Here is a 15200-nt window from a genome sequence, read left to right as displayed (position 1 = left end):
TTTCTCCCTCTAGTCTGTTACCATCTCTCTTCTGTTTCTCCCCTCTAGTCTGTTACCATCTCTCTGTTTCTCTGTTACCATCTCCCTCTAGTCTGTTACCATCTCTCTTCTGTCTGTTACCATCCCCTCTAGTCTGTTACCATCTCCTGTTTCTCTAGTCTGTTACCATCTCCCTCTAGTCTGTTACCATCTCCTCTCTAGTCTGTTTCTCCCTCTAGTCTGTTACCATCTCCCCCTCTAGTCTGTTACCATCTCTCTTCTGTTTCTCCCTCTAGTCTGTTACCATCTCTGTTACCATCTCTTCTGTTTCTCCCTCTGTCTGTTACCATCTCCTCTAGTCTGTTACCATCTCTCTTCTGTTTCTCCCTCTAGTCTGTTACCATCTCCCTCTAGTCTGTTACCATCTCTCTTCTGTTTCTCCCTCTAGTCTGTTACCATCTCTCTTCTCTAGTCTGTTACCATCTCCCTCTAGTCTGTTACCATCTCTCTCCTCTAGTCTGTTACCATCTCCCTCTAGTCTGTTACCATCTCTCTTCTGTTTCTCCCTCTAGTCTGTTACCATCTCCTTCTGTTTCTCCTGTTTCTCCTCTAGTCTGTTACCATCTCTCTTCTCTCTGTTACCATCTCCCTCTAGTCTGTTACCATCTCTCTTCTGTTTCTCCCTCTAGTCTGTTACCATCTCCCTCTAGTCTGTTACCATCTCCATCTCTTCTGTTTCTCCCTCTAGTCTGTTACCATCTCCTTCTCTAGTCTGTTACCATCTCCCTCCTCTAGTCTGTTACCATCTCTCTTCTGTTTCTCCCTCTAGTCTGTTACCATCTCCTGTTTCTCTAGTCTGTTACCATCTCCCTCTAGTCTGTTACCATCTCTCTTCTGTTTCTCCCTCTAGTCTGTTACTCTCTGTTTCTCCCTCTAGTCTGTTACCATCTCCCTCTAGTCTGTTACCATCTCTCTTCTGTTTCTCCCTCTAGTCTGTTACCATCTCTCTTCTGTTTCTCCCTAGTCTGTTACCATCTAGTCTGTTCTCTCTTCTGTTTTCCCTCCCATCTCCCTCTAGTCTGTTACCATCTCTCTTCTGTTTCTCCCTCTAGTCTGTTACCATCTCTCTTCTGTTTCTCCCTCTAGTCTGTTACCATCTCCCTCTAGTCTGTTACCATCTCTCTTCTGTTTCTCCCTCTAGTCTGTTACCATCTCCCTCTAGTCTGTTACCATCTCTCTTCTGTTTCTCCCTCTAGTCTGTTACCATCTCCCTCTAGTCTGTTACCATCTCTCTTCTGTTTCTCCCTCTAGTCTGTTACCATCTCTTTCTGTTTCTCCCTCTAGTCTGTTACCATCTCTCTTCTGTTTCTCCCTCTAGTCTGTTACCATCTCTCCCTCTAGTCTGTTACCATCTCCCTCTAGTCTGTTACCATCTCCTCTGTTACCATCTCCCTCTAGTCTGTTACCATCTCTTCTGTTTCTTCTAGTCTGTTACCATCTCCTTCTCTAGTCTGTTACCATCCATCTGTTACCTCTAGTCTGTTACCATCTCCCTCTAGTCTGTTACCATCTCTCTTCTGTTTCTCCCTCTAGTCTGTTACCATCTCTCTTCTGTTTCTCCCTCTAGTCTGTTACCATCTCTCTTCTGTTTCTCCCTCTAGTCTGTTACCATCTCTCTTCTGTTTCTCCCTCTAGTCTGTTACCATCTCTCTTCTGTTTCTCCCTCTAGTCTGTTACCATCTCCCTCTAGTCTGTTACCATCTCTCTTCTGTTTCTCCCTCTAGTCTGTTACCATCTCCCTCTAGTCTGTTACCATCTCTCTTCTGTTTCTCCCTCTAGTCTGTTACCATCTCTCTTCTGTTTCTCCCTCTAGTCTGTTACCATCTCCTTCTGTTTCTCCCTCTAGTCTGTTACCATCTCCCTCTAGTCTGTTACCATCTCCCTCTAGTCTGTTACCATCTCTCTTCTGTTTCTCCCTCTAGTCTGTTACCATCTCTCTCTTTCTCCCTCTAGTCTGTTACCATCTCCCTCTGTTACCATCTCTCTTCTGTCTGTTACCATCTCCCTCTAGTCTGTTACCATCTCTCTTCTGTTTCTCCCTCTAGTCTGTTACCATCTCCCTCTAGTCTGTTACCATCTCCCTCTAGTCTGTTACCATCTCTCTTCTGTTTCTCCCTCTAGTCTGTTACCATCTCTCTTCTGTTTCTCCCTCTAGTCTGTTACCATCTCCCTCTAGTCTGTTACCATCTCTCTTCTGTTTCTCCCTCTAGTCTGTTACCATCTCTCTTCTGTTTCTCCCTCTAGTCTGTTACCATCTCCCTCTAGTCTGTTACCATCTCCCTCTAGTCTGTTACCATCTCCCTCTAGTCTGTTACCATCTCTCTTCTGTTTCTCCCTCTAGTCTGTTACCATCTCTCTTCTGTTTCTCCCTCTAGTCTGTTACCATCTCTCTTCTGTTTCTCCCTCTAGTCTGTTACCATCTCCCTCTAGTCTGTTTCTCCCTCTAGTCTGTTACCATCTCTCTTCTGTTTCTCCCTCTAGTCTGTTACCATCTCCCTCTAGTCTGTTACCATCTCTCTCTAGTCTGTTACCATCTCTCTTCTGTTTCTCCCTCTAGTCTGTTACCATCTCCCTCTAGTCTGTTACCATCTCCCTCTAGTCTGTTACCATCTCTCTTCTGTTTCTCCCTCTAGTCTGTTACCATCTCTCTTCTGTTTCTCCCTCTAGTCTGTTACCATCTCTCTTCTGTTTCTCCCTCTAGTCTGTTACCATCTCCCTCTAGTCTGTTACCATCTCTCTTCTGTTTCTCCCTCTAGTCTGTTACCATCTCTCTTCTGTTTCTCCCTCTAGTCTGTTACCATCTCCCTCTAGTCTGTTACCATCTCTCTTCTGTTTCTCCCTCTAGTCTGTTACCATCTCCCTCTAGTCTGTTACCATCTCTCTTCTGTTTCTCCCTCTAGTCTGTTACCATCTCCCTCTAGTCTGTTACCATCTCCCTCTAGTCTGTTACCATCTCTCTTCTGTTTCTCCCTCTAGTCTGTTACCATCTCCCTCTAGTCTGTTACCATCTCTCTCTAGTCTGTTACCATCTCTCTTCTGTTTCTCCCTCTAGTCTGTTACCATCTCTCTTCTGTTTCTCCCTCTAGTCTGTTACCATCTCCCTCTAGTCTGTTACCATCTCTCTTCTGTTTCTCCCTCTAGTCTGTTACCATCTCTCTTCTGTTTCTCCCTCTAGTCTGTTACCATCTCTCTTCTGTTTCTCCCTCTAGTCTGTTACCATCTCCCTCTAGTCTGTTACCATCTCTCTTCTGTTTCTCCCTCTAGTCTGTTACCATCTCTCTTCTGTTTCTCCCTCTAGTCTGTTACCATCTCCCTCTAGTCTGTTACCATCTCTCTTCTGTTTCTCCCTCTAGTCTGTTACCATCTCTCTTCTGTTTATCTCTGTTACTCTCTCTGACATAATATCTCTGTTGCTCTCTCTCTCACCTTTGCATCGGAGGTCTGTGTCTGTAGCTTCATACCCTGGCCGACAGGCGCAGGCAGTGGCCGGCTGACCGACCCACTGTCCGTCCTCACCGCACAGCATGCTGGGAGGGCGTGCCAGCTCGCCCGGGGAGGTCACGGCGTTGTCTACACACTCTCCCTGAGCCCCCTCCACCAAGGTATGTGGAACAGTCTCAGGGAATCGGGAGAAGGAACGCGTCAGGGTGGGGCACTTCTTAAAATACACCTTGGGGACAAAATACAGGTTAGAAAGAAACTAGAAAGTGAAGAAATGTATCGATTGATTGACCTCAGAATACGCACATTTGCCTGGGATTTTGTAAAACTTCAGAAAACTGCGGACTGTTGAAAGACACACAAACACTAGTTTGAGGTAAAGGTAAGGAACTTGTTAAAGATCTCGTACCCTGACAGCCAATAAGGCCATGCAGACTCCCTGTGCCTGGAAGGCTAGGTACACGCCCCTTTTAGTCAACCGACTAATCCTGAGAGTCTTCACGTTGGACTTCTTCTCTCCGCCCCTACGAAGCAGGAAGTCAGCTGCTACTGTATCCACCTGGGAATCAGAGGGTTGGACAGGATGGTAAACCAATAAGGTCGTCTGGAGGGGTCAGAGGGTTAGACAGGATGGTAAACCAAGAAGGTCGTCTGGAGGGGTCAGAGGGTTAGACAGGATGGTAAACCAATAAGGTCGTCTGGAGGGGTCAGAGGGTTAGACAGGATGGTAAACCAAGAAGGTCGTCTGGAGGGGTCAGAGGGTTAGACAGGATGGTAAACCAAGAAGGTCGTCTGGAGGGGTCAGAGGGTTAGACAGGATGGTAAACCAATGTCATCTGGAGGAGTCAGAGGGTTAGACAGGATGGTAAACCAAGGTCATCTGGAGGAGTCAGAGGGTTAGACAGGATGGTAAACCAAGGTCATCTGGAGGGGTCAGAGGGTTAGACAGGATGGTAAACCAAGAAGGTCGTCTGGAGGGGTCAGAGGGTTAGACAGGATGGTAAACCAATGTCATCTGGAGGAGTCAGAGGGTTAGACAGGATGGTAAACCAAGGTCATCTGGAGGAGTCAGAGGGTTAGACAGGATGGTAAACCAAGGTCATCTGGAGGGGTCAGAGGGTTAGACAGGATGGTAAACCAAGAAGGTCGTCTGGAGGGGTCAGAGGGTTAGACAGGATGGTAAACCAATGTCATCTGGAGGAGTCAGAGGGTTAGACAGGATGGTAAACCAAGAAGGTCGTCTGGAGGGGTCAGAGGGTTAGACAGGATGGTAAACCAATAAGGTCGTCTGGAGGGGTCAGAGGGTTAGACAGGATGGTAAACCAATAAGGTCGTCTGGAGGGGTCAGAGGGTTAGACAGGATGGTAAACCAAGGTCATCTGGAGGGGTCAGAGGGTTAGACAGGATGGTAAACCAAGGTCATCTGGAGGGGTCAGAGGGTTAGACAGGATGGTAAACCAAGAAGGTCGTCTGGAGGGGTCAGAGGGTTAGACAGGATGGTAAACCAATAAGGTCGTCTGGAGAGGTCAGAGGGTTAGACAGGATGGTAAACCAATAAGGTCGTCTGGAGGGGTCAGAGGGTTAGACAGGATGGTAAACCTAGAAGGTCGTCTGGAGGGGTCAGAGGGTTAGACAGGATGGTAAACCAATAAGGTCGTCTGGAGGGGTCAGAGGGTTAGACAGGATGGTAAACCAAGAAGGTCGTCTGGAGGAGTCAGAGGGTTAGACAGGATGGTAAACCAAGAAGGTTGTCTGGAGGGGTCAGAGGGTTAGACAGGATGGTAAACCAATAAGGTTGTCTGGAGGGGTCAGAGGGTTAGACAGGATGGTAAACCTAGAAGGTCGTCTGGAGGGGTCAGAGGGTTAGACAGGATGGTAAACCAATAAGGTCGTCTGGAGGGGTCAGAGGGTTAGACGGGATGGTAAACCAAGAAGGTTGTCTGGAGGGGTCAGAGGGTTAGACAGGATGGTAAACCAAGAAGGTCGTCTGGAGGGGTCAGAGGGTTAGACAGGATGGTAAACCAATAAGGTCGTCTGGAGGGGTCAGAGGGTTAGACAGGATGGTAAACCAAGGTCATCTGGAGGGGTCAGAGGGTTAGACAGGATGGTAAACCAATAAGGTCGTCTGGAGGGGTCTTCCTGTAATGGTCCATAAACAAACTAACAAGGAAGGATTGTTTGTTTGTTTGTTTGGTTGGTTGTCAATGGAGACACACTCCAACCCTGTTGGTAGGTTCTCTAACTCTTACTACACTAGCTAGCTTCAAGTCCGTTGGTTGGTTCTCTAACTCGTAATACACTAGCTAGCTTCAAGTCAGTTGGTAGGTTCTCTAACTCTTACTACACTAGCTAGCTTCAAGTCAGTTGGTAGGTTCTCTAACTCTTACTACACTAGCTAGCTTCAAGTCCGTTGGTTGGTTCTCTAACTCTTAATACACTAGCTTGCTTCAAGTCAGTTGGTAGGTTCTCTAACTCTTACTACACTAGCTAGCTTCAAGTCAGTTGGTAGGTTCTCTAACTCTTACTACACTAGCGAGCTTCAAGTCAGTTGGTAGGTTCTCTGACTCTTAATACACTAGCTAGCTTCAAGTCCGTTGGTAGGTTCTCTAACTCTTACTACACTAGCTAGCTTCAAGTCCGTTGGTAGGTTCTCTAACTACACTAGCTAGCTTCAAGTCAGTTGGTAGGTTCTCTTACTACACTAGCTAGCTTCAAGTCTGTTGGTAGGTTCTCTAACTCTTACTACACTAGCTAGCTTCAAGTCAGTTGGTAGGTTCTCTTACTACACTAGCTAGCTTCAAGTCAGTTGGTAGGTTCTCTTACTACACTAGCTAGCTTCAAGTCAGTTGGTAGGTTCTCTTACTACACTAGCTAGCTTCAAGTCAGTTGGTAGGTTCTCTTACTACACTAGCTAGCTTCAAGTCCGTTGGTAGGTTCTCTGACTCTTACTACACTAGCTAGCTTCAAGTCAGTTGGTAGGTTCTCTTACTACACTAGCTAGCTTCAAGTCCGTTGGTAGGTTCTCTTACTACACTAGCTAGCTTCAAGTCAGTTGGTAGGTTCTCTTACTACACTAGCTACCTTCAAGTCAGTTGGTAGGTTCTCTGACTCTTACTACACTAGCTAGCTTCAAGTCAGTTGGTAGGTTCTCTTACTACACTAGCTAGCTTCAAGTCAGTTGGTAGGTTCTCTTACTACACTAGCTAGCTTCAAGTCAGTTGGTAGGTTCTCTTACTACACTAGCTAGCTTCAAGTCAGTTGGTAGGTTCTCTTACTACACTAGCTAGCTTCAAGTCAGTTGGTAGGTTCTCTTACTACACTAGCTAGCTTCAAGTCAGTTGGTAGGTTCTCTTAATACACTAGCTAGCTTCAAGTCAGTTGGTAGGTTCTCTAACTCTTAATACACTAGCTAGCTTCAAGTCAGTTGGTAGGTTCTCTAACTCTTACTACACTAGCGAGCTTCAAGTCCGTTGGTAGGTTCTCTAACTCTTAATACACTAGCTAGCTTCAAGTCAGTTGGTAGGTTCTCTAACTCTTACTACACTAGCTAGCTTCAAGTCTGTTGGTAGGTTCTCTAACTCTTAATACACTAGCTAGCTTCAAGTCAGTTGGTAGGTTCTCTGACTACACTAGCTAGCTTCAAGTCAGTTGGTAGGTTCTCTTACTACACTAGCGAGCTTCAAGTCCGTTGGTAGGTTCTCTTACTACACTAGCTAGCTTCAAGTCAGTTGGTAGGTTCTCTTACTACACTAGCTAGCTTCAAGTCAGTTGGTAGGTTCTCTTACTACACTAGCTAGCTTCAAGTCAGTTGGTAGGTTCTCTTACTACACTAGCTAGCTTCAAGTCAGTTGGTAGGTTCTCTGACTACACTAGCTAGCTTCAAGTCCATTGGTAGGTTCTCTGACTACACTAGCTAGCTTCAAGTCAGTTGGTAGGTTCTCTAACTCTTACTACACTAGCTAGCTTCAAGTCCGTTGGTAGGTTCTCTGACTACACTAGCTAGCTTCAAGTCCGTTGGTAGGTTCTCTGACTACACTAGCTAGCTTCAAGTCCGTTGGTAGGTTCTCTTACTACACTAGCTAGCTTCAAGTCCGTTTCTTCAGGAGTTGCATATGTCTTCGCCACGAAAGTGACAAAATGACACATTTCCATATTTGTCTAAAAATGACTTCATTTCAAAGGAGTGCTGTACTGCACTTCAGATACTCCAATCACGACGTTCTATGTATCCATGGGAACCGTACCTTAGTATAGGGGTTTCCATCCAGGCTTCGTCCGTGTCTGTCTGATAGTTCTATGTATCCATGGGAACGGTACCTTAGTATAGGGGTTTTCCATCCAGGCTTCGTCCGTGTCTGTCTGATAGTTCTATGTATCCATGGGAACCGTACCTTAGTATAGGGGTTTTCCATCCAGGCTTCGTCCGTGTCTGTCTGATAGTTCTATGTATCCATGGGAACCGTACCTTAGTATAGGGGTTTTCCATCCAGGCTTCGTCCGTGTCTGTCTGATAGTTCTATGTATCCATGGGAACCGTACCTTAGTATAGGGGTTTTCCATCCAGGCTTCGTCCGTGTCTGTCTGATAGTTCTATGTATCCATGGGAACCGTACCTTAGTATAGGGGTTTTCCATCCAGGCTATCCATGGGAACCGTCCGTGTCTGTCTGATAGTTCTATGTATCCATGGGAACCGTACCTTAGTATAGGGGTTTTCCATCCAGGCTTCGTCCGTGTCTGTCTGATAGTTCTATGTATCCATGGGAACCGTACCTTAGTATAGGGTTTTCCATCCAGGCTTCGTCCGTGTCTGTCTGATAGTTCTATGTATCCATGGGAACCGTACCTTAGTATAGGGTTTTCCATCCAGGCTTCGTCCGTGTCTGTCTGATAGTTCTATGTATCCATGGGAACCGTACCTTAGTATAGGGTTTTCCATCCAGGCAGGGTGTGTGTATCCATGGGAACCGCCGTCCGTGTCTGTCTGATAGTTCTATGTATCCATGGGAACCATACCTTAGTATAGGGTTTTCCATCCAGGCAGGGTGTGTCTGTCTGATAGTTCTATGTATCCATGGGAACCGTACCTTAGTATAGGGGTTTTCCATCCAGGCAGGGTGTGTGTCGGTAGCTGTCCGTGTCTGTCTGATAGTTCTATGTATCCATGGGAACCGTACCTTAGTATAGGGGTTTTCCATCCAGGCAGGGTGTGTGTCTGTCTGATAGTTCTATGTATCCATGGGAACCGTACCTTAGTATAGGGTTTTCCATCCAGGCAGGGTGTGTGTCTGTCTGATAGTTCTATGTATCCATGGGAACCGTACTGTCTTAGTTCTATGTATCCATGGGAACCGTAGTATAGGGGTTTTCCATCCAGGCAGGGTGTGTGTTGGTAGCTTCGTCCGTGTCTGTCTGATAGTTCTATGTATCCATGGGAACCGTACCTTAGTATAGGGGTTTTCCATCCAGGCAGGGTGTGTGTTGGTAGCTTCGTCCGTGTCTGTCTGATAGTTCTATGTATCCATGGGAACCGTACCGTATAGGGGTTTTCCATCCAGGCAGGGTCTGATAGTTCTATGTATCCATGGGAACCGTACCTTAGTATAGGGGTTTTCCATCCAGGCAGGGTGTGTCTGTCTGATAGTTCTATGTATCCATGGGAACCGTCGTCCCAGGCAGGGTGTCTGTCTGATAGTTCTATGTATCCATGGGAACCGTACCTTAGTATAGGGTTTTCCATCCAGGCAGGGTGTGTGTTGGTAGCTTCGTCCGTGTCTGTCTGATAGTTCTATGTATCCATGGGAACCGTACCTTAGTATAGGGGTTTCCATCCAGGCAGGGTGTGTGTTGGTAGCTGTCCGTGTCTGTCTGATAGTTCTATGTATCCATGGGAACCGTACCTTAGTATAGGGGTTTTCCATCCAGGCAGGGTGTGTGTTGGTAGCTTCGTCCGTGTCTGTCTGATAGTTCTATGTATCCATGGGAACCGTACCTTAGTATAGGGTTTTCCATCCAGGCAGGGTGTGTGTTGGTAGCTGTGTCTGTCTGATAGTTCTATGTATCCATGGGAACCGTACCTTAGTATAGGGGTTTTCCATCCAGGCAGGGTGTGTGTCTGTCTGATAGTTCTATGTATCCATGGGAACCGTACCTTAGTATAGGGGTTTTCCATCCAGGCAGGGTGTGTGTCTGTCTGATAGTTCTATGTATCCATGGGAACCGTACCTTAGTATAGGGGTTTTCCATCCAGGCAGGGTGTGTGTTGGTAGCTTCGTCCGTGTCTGTCTGATAGTTCTATGTATCCATGGGAACCGTACCTTAGTATAGGGGTTTTCCATCCAGGCAGGGTGTGTGTTGGTAGCTTCGTCCGTGTCTGTCTGATAGTTCTATGTATCCATGGGAACCGTACCTTAGTATAGGGGTTTTCCATCCAGGCAGGGTGTGTGTCGGTAGCTTCGTCCGTGTCTGTCTGATAGTTCTATGTATCCATGGGAACCGTACCTTAGTATAGGGGTTTTCCATCCAGGCAGGGTGTGTGTTGGTAGCTGTCTGTCTGTCTGATAGTTCTATGTATCCATGGGAACCGTACCTTAGTATAGGGGTTTTCCATCCAGGCAGGGTGTGTGTTGGTAGCTTCGTCCGTGTCTGTCTGATAGTTCTATGTATCCATGGGAACCGTACCTTAGTATAGGGGTTTTCCATCCAGGCAGGGTGTGTGTCGGTAGCTTCGTCCGTGTCTGTCTGATAGTTCTATGTATCCATGGGAACCGTACCTTAGTATAGGGGTTTTCCATCCAGGCAGGGTGTGTGTTGGTAGCTTCGTCCGTGTCTGTCTGATAGTTCTATGTATCCATGGGAACCGTACCTTAGTATAGGGGTTTTCCATCCAGGCAGGGTGTGTGTCGGTAGCTTCGTCCGTGTCTGTCTGATAGTTCTATGTATCCATGGGAACCGTACCTTAGTATAGGGGTTTTCCATCCAGGCAGGGTGTGTGTCGGTAGCTTCGTCCGTGTCTGTCTGATAGTTCTATGTATCCATGGGAACCGTACCTTAGTATAGGGGTTTTCCATCCAGGCAGGGTGTGTGTCTGTCTGATAGTTCTATGTATCCATGGGAACCGTACCTTAGTATAGGGGTTTTCCATCCAGGCAGGGTGTGTGTCTGTCTGATAGTTCTATGTATCCATGGGAACCGTACCTTAGTATAGGGGTTTTCCATCCAGGCAGGGTGTGTGTCTGTCTGATAGTTCTATGTATCCATGGGAACCGTACCTTAGTATAGGGGTTTTCCATCCAGGCAGGGTGTGTGTTGGTAGCTTCGTCCGTGTCTGTCTGATAGTTCTATGTATCCATGGGAACCGTACCTTAGTATAGGGGTTTTCCATCCAGGCAGGGTGTGTGTCGGTAGCTTCGTCCGTGTCTGTCTGATAGTTCTATGTATCCATGGGAACCCTACCGTGTCTGTCTGATAGTTCTATGTATCCATGGGAACCGTACCTTAGTATAGGGGTTTTCCATCCAGGCAGGGTGTGTGTCGGTAGCTTCGTCCGTGTCTGTCTGATAGTTCTATGTATCCATGGGAACCGTACCTTAGTATAGGGGTTTTCCATCCAGGCAGGGTGTGTGTTGGTAGCTTCGTCCGTGTCTGTCTGATAGTTCTATGTATCCATGGGAACCGTACCTTAGTATAGGGGTTTTCCATCCAGGCAGGGTGTGTGTTGGTAGCTTCGTCCGTGTCTGTCTGATAGTTCTATGTATCCATGGGAACCGTACCTTAGTATAGGGGTTTTCCATCCAGGCAGGGTGTGTGTTGGTAGCTTCGTCCGTGTCTGTCTGATAGTAGTGCAGGTTGAACGTCTCTTTACAGGACCGGTGGGAGTTGAAGGGAAGAGACGAACACTCCATCATCGTAAACCTGTCAATCAACATATACATCCATACAATCATCAATCAATCAACAAGTCAATCAAATGTATTTATGAAGCCATTTTTTTTACATCTTCATGTGTTACAGAAACCCAGTCTAAAACCCCAAAGAGCAGGCAATGCAGAGGCAGAAGCAACTCTCTACAAGGAAGAAACCTAGAGAGTAACCCAGCGACCACAAACAATGAATCAACCAATCACTGAACATATTTATGAACCAATCAACCAATCGGTGTGTCCGTACCGTATCTCTACGTAGAGCACGGAAGCAGTCCTTCGGGGGATCAGCCGGCTCCTAAGCCAATGAGAGGTGCTGCTGTCTCCAGGACACAGCTGATAGGTTCTCACGCTGGTCCCTTCATCATCCAGACCACTCATCTCCTCCCACTGAGACATCATACAATACAGGTTAGAGGGTTATGACATCATACAATACAGGTTAGAGGGTTATGACATCATACAATACAGGTTAGAGGGTTATGACATCATATAATACAGGTTAGAGGGTTATGACATCATACAATACAGGTTAGAGGGTTATGACATCATACAATACAGGTTAGAGTGTTATGACATCATATAATACAGGTTAGAGGGTTATGACATCATATAATACAGGTTAGAGGGTTATGACATCATATAATACAGGTTAGAGGGTTATGACATCATATAATACAGGTTAGAGTGTTATGACATCATATAATACAGTTTAGAGGGTTATGACATCATATAATACAGGTTAGAGTGTTATGACATCATATAATACAGGTTAGAGTGTTATGACATCATATAATACAGGTTAGAGGGTTATGACATCATATAATACAGGTTAGAGTGTTATGACATCATATAATACAGGTTAGAGTGTTATGACATCATATAATACAGGTTAGAGGGTTATGACATCATATAATACAGGTTAGAGGGTTATGACATCATATAATACAGGTTAGAGGGTTATGACATCATATAATACAGGTTAGAGTGTTATGACATCATATAATACAGGTTAGAGTGTTATGACATCATATAATACAGTTTAGAGGGTTATGACATCATATAATACAGGTTAGAGGGTTATGACATCATACAATACAGGTTAGAGTGTTATGACATCATATAATACAAGTTAGAGTGTTATGACATCATATAATACAGTTTAGAGGGTTATGACATCATATAATACAGGTTAGAGTGTTATGACATCATATAATACAGGTTAGAGTGTTATGACATCATATAATACAGGTTAGAGGGTTATGACATCATATAATACAGGTTAGAGTGTTATGACATCATATAATACAGGTTAGAGTGTTATGACATCATATAATACAGGTTAGAGTGTTATGACATCATATAATACAGGTTAGAGTGTTATGACATCATATAATACAGGTTAGAGTGTTATGACATCATATAATACAAGTTAGATGGTTATGACATCATAGAGTGTTTTTGAGTGCCATGTATATACAACAATAAATATACATATTAAAATAAATAAAAAACCCAGTCATGGGAAGCAGAACTAAAATCACCCAGAAAACAGTTACATTCCTCTACAATAAGTCCCCATCAAGACTTTAAACTGCCAGAACAGCACCAGAACAGCAAGACTTTAAACTGTCGAACAGCACCAGAACATCAAGACTTTAAACTGTTAGAACAGCACCAGAACATCAAGACTTTAAACTGTCAGAACAGCACCAGAACAGCAAGACTTTAAACTGTCGAACAGCACCAGAACATCAAGACTTTAAACTGTTAGAACAGCACCAGAACATCAAGACTTTAAACTGCCTGAACAGCACCAGAACATCAAGACTTTAAACTGTGAGAACAGCACCAGAACATCAAGACTTTAAACTGTCAGAACAGCACCAGAACATCAAGACTTTAAACTGTCAGAACAGCACCAGAACAGCAAGACTTTAAACTGTCGAACAGCACCAGAACATCAAGACTTTAAACTGTCAGAACAGCACCAGAACATCAAGACTTTAAACTGTCAGAACAGCACCAGAACATCAAGACTTTAAACTGTCAGAACAGCACCAGAACATCAAGACTTTAAACTGTCAGAACAGCACCAGAACATCAAGACTTTAAACTGTCAGAACAGCACCAGAACATCAAGACTTTAAACTGTCAGAACAGCACCAGAACATCAAGACTTTAAACTGTCAGAACAGCACCAGAACATCAATACTTTAAACTGTCAGAACAGCACCAGAACATCAAGACTTTAAACTGTCCGAACAGCACCAGAACATCAAGACTTTAAACTGTCAGAACAGCACCAGAACATCAAGACTTTAAACTGTCAGAACAGCACCAGAACATCAAGACTTTAAACTGTTAGAACAGCACCAGAACATCAAGACTTTAAACTGTCAGAACAGCACCAGAACATCAAGACTTTAAACTGTCAGAACAGCACCAGAACATCAAGACTTTAAACTGTCAGAACAGCACCAGAACATCAAGACTTTAAACTGTCAGAACAGCACCAGAACATCAAGACTTTAAACTGTCAGAACAGCACCAGAACATCAAGACTTTAAACTGTCAGAACAGCACCAGAACATCAAGACTTTAAACTGTCAGAACAGCACCAGAACATCAAGACTTTAAACTGTCCGAACAGCACCAGAACATCAAGACTTTAAACTGTCAGAACAGCACCAGAACTTCAAGATGTATGTTTTGGAATTGGTTCCAGCAACTCGGTGCATTAGTGTGTGTGTGTGTGTGTGTGTGTGTGTGTGTGTGTGTGTGTGTGTGTGTGTGTGTGTGTGTGTGTGTGTATACCTCAGAGTCTGTGTGTGGGTAAACGGTCCATCGTAGATCTGACGTCTCCAGTTTAGTGTTCATTACCACTTCTAGAGGAGAGAGGGAGGTGACTTAGAATTAACATAGGATGATATAATATATAACAACATATATTAATAGAACGCAATATATAATAGTATAATATAAAATATATAATATAATAATATAATATAAATATATAATATAATAATATAATATAAAATATATGATATAATAATATAATACAAATATATATGATATAATAATATAATATAAATATATATGATATAATAATATAATATAAATATATATGATATAATAATATAATATAAATATATATGATATAATAATATAATATAAATATATATGATATAATAATATAATATAAATATATATGATATAATAATATAATATAAATATATATGATATAATAATATAATATATATATGATATAATAATATAATATAAATATATATGATATAATAATATAATATAAATATATATGATATAATAATATAATATAAATATATATGATATAATAATATAATATAAATATATATGATATAATAATATAAATATATATGATATAATAATATAATATAAATATATATGATATAATAATATAATATATATATGATATAATAATATAATATATATATGATATAATAATATAATATATATGATATAATAATATAATATATATATGATATAATAATATAATATAAATATGATATAATAATATAATATATATATGATATAATAATATAATATAATATATATATGATATAATAATATAATATAAATATATATGATATAATAATATAATATAATATATATATGATATAATAATATAATATAATATATATATGATATAATAATATAATATAAATAATATATGATATAATAATATAATATAAATATATATATGATATAATAATATAATATAAATATATATATATAATAATATAATATAAATATATAT

The 15200-nt window shown here is 42.7% G+C and overlaps 1 protein-coding gene and 1 long non-coding RNA gene across 38 annotated transcripts in view; one reads left to right on the top strand and one right to left on the bottom strand.

Moving 5' to 3' along the window:
• Positions 1-15200, bottom strand: part of LOC127927437 (ephrin type-B receptor 4b-like) — a 90762-nt gene that overhangs the window by 46463 nt on the left and 29099 nt on the right. For 7 of the 37 annotated variants that reach the window (XM_052513866.1, XM_052513869.1, XM_052513871.1 and 4 more), the window contains exons 2-6: positions 14219-14289; positions 11649-11791; positions 11252-11393; positions 3890-4039; positions 3466-3709 (exon numbers count right to left, since the gene is read on the bottom strand). In XM_052513866.1, coding sequence (XP_052369826.1) covers positions 3466-3709; positions 3890-4039; positions 11252-11393; positions 11649-11791; positions 14219-14289 — 750 coding nt within the window. The other 30 variants (XM_052513873.1, XM_052513874.1, XM_052513883.1 and 27 more) reach the window with 30 other exon arrangements.
• LOC127927440 (uncharacterized) lies at positions 11679-12212 on the top strand. Its single transcript, XR_008127415.1, has 3 exons — positions 11679-11812; positions 11963-12022; positions 12173-12212. It is a non-coding gene; the product is annotated as an uncharacterized LOC127927440 (long non-coding RNA).

This window comes from Oncorhynchus keta, unplaced genomic scaffold, assembly GCF_023373465.1.
Source record: "Oncorhynchus keta strain PuntledgeMale-10-30-2019 unplaced genomic scaffold, Oket_V2 Un_scaffold_14044_pilon_pilon, whole genome shotgun sequence".
NCBI classification, from domain to species: domain Eukaryota; kingdom Metazoa; phylum Chordata; class Actinopteri; order Salmoniformes; family Salmonidae; genus Oncorhynchus; species Oncorhynchus keta.
The sequence above is the reverse complement of the archived record's forward strand: the minus strand, read 5'-3'. Positions and strand labels throughout refer to the sequence as shown.